This window comes from Buceros rhinoceros, unplaced genomic scaffold (genome assembly GCF_000710305.1).
Source record: "Buceros rhinoceros silvestris isolate BGI_N320 unplaced genomic scaffold, ASM71030v1 scaffold21917, whole genome shotgun sequence".
Classification (NCBI taxonomy): domain Eukaryota; kingdom Metazoa; phylum Chordata; class Aves; order Bucerotiformes; family Bucerotidae; genus Buceros; species Buceros rhinoceros.
Window position 1 is genome coordinate 1130 of NW_010424225.1, and position 345 is coordinate 1474.

The 345-nt window shown below is 66.1% G+C and overlaps 1 protein-coding gene across 1 annotated transcript in view; it reads right to left on the reverse strand.

The window, feature by feature from the left end:
* The window catches only part of LOC104497470 (carboxypeptidase N subunit 2-like), a gene marked incomplete at its 3' end in the record, with an annotated part of 3006 nt that overhangs the window by 583 nt on the left and 2078 nt on the right, over positions 1-345 (reverse strand). The window contains exon 5 of the mRNA XM_010140723.1: positions 7-341. Coding sequence (XP_010139025.1) covers positions 7-341 — 335 coding nt within the window. The remainder of the gene's footprint in view (positions 1-6; positions 342-345) is intronic.

Below are 345 nucleotides of genomic sequence, written 5' to 3' on the forward strand. Positions count from 1 at the left end.
CCCTGGAAAACCCCAGCAGGGAGGTGGATCATGGCGTTGTGCGAGAGCACCAGGGTCTGTAGCGCTGACAGGTTGGCGAAGAGCACCTGGGGCAGCGTCTCCAGCTGGTTTCGAGCCAGTGAGAGGTGGAGGAGGTGAGGGGTGCCAGTGAAGAGGGCGGCAGGCAGGGTGGCCAGGCAATTGCCCTCCAGGCTGAGGACAGTGAGGTTGGGGAGAGAGGCGAAGATGTCAGGGGCCAGGCTGCCCAGGGCATTGTGCTGCAGTTGCAACCGCCGCAGCTCCCCCAGCCCAGCGAAGGCGCTGGGCGGCAGCTCCTCCAGCCGGTTGCCATCCAGGTGGAGCTCG